At 17.9% G+C, this 569-nt stretch overlaps 1 protein-coding gene across 1 annotated transcript; it reads left to right on the top strand.

Moving 5' to 3' along the window:
- Positions 1-363, top strand: LOAG_14896 (hypothetical protein; the record flags this gene model as incomplete). Its single annotated transcript, XM_003150388.1, has 1 exon — positions 1-363. A coding segment is annotated over one exon (363 nt), but the record flags the coding sequence as incomplete, so codon positions are not given.
- Between the last annotated feature and the right edge of the window lie 206 nt (positions 364-569).

The raw sequence follows: 569 nt of genomic DNA, 5'->3' as shown, positions 1-569 counted from the left end.
ATTATTATTATTTATTATTATTATTATTATTATTATTATTATTATTATTGTTACTATTGTTATTATTACCAATTATTATTATTATTATTTTTATTATTATTACTATTATTATTAATTTTTATCACCGTCATTACTGATATGTTATTATATTTTCATGAATATGTTAATCTCTTCCTTTCCTTGATTATTAATATTATTATTATTATTATTTCAATACCACAAAATTTTATTACTATTTCAGATATTTCAGTATCAAATATCATTATTGCAATTATCACTTTATTATGTTTCAGCATTTTTCATCTGTTTTTTTTCTTTCCTTTGCCTGTTTGTTGTTCACAAATAAAATTTCTATTCTTATTTTTGCGAAATTTTGATGGAGCAAAGATTATTTTACATTTATATGACATTTTTTCATTTTTGCATATTTGCATAACAAATATTTAATATATCAATGTTATAATAGAGCTTATTTTATATCCAATAAAAATTGTTTACTTTTGGTTATTTTTTTCTTTTTAGAGACATTCAAGACCAAAAATAAACAATTTTCATTGGATTCTTCTTTT

The sequence above is a fragment of the Loa loa genome (genome assembly GCF_000183805.2).
Source record: "Loa loa unplaced genomic scaffold supercont3.268, whole genome shotgun sequence".
Classification (NCBI taxonomy): Eukaryota; Metazoa; Nematoda; class Chromadorea; order Rhabditida; family Onchocercidae; genus Loa; species Loa loa.
This window is presented reverse-complemented; position numbering and strand designations above follow the sequence as displayed.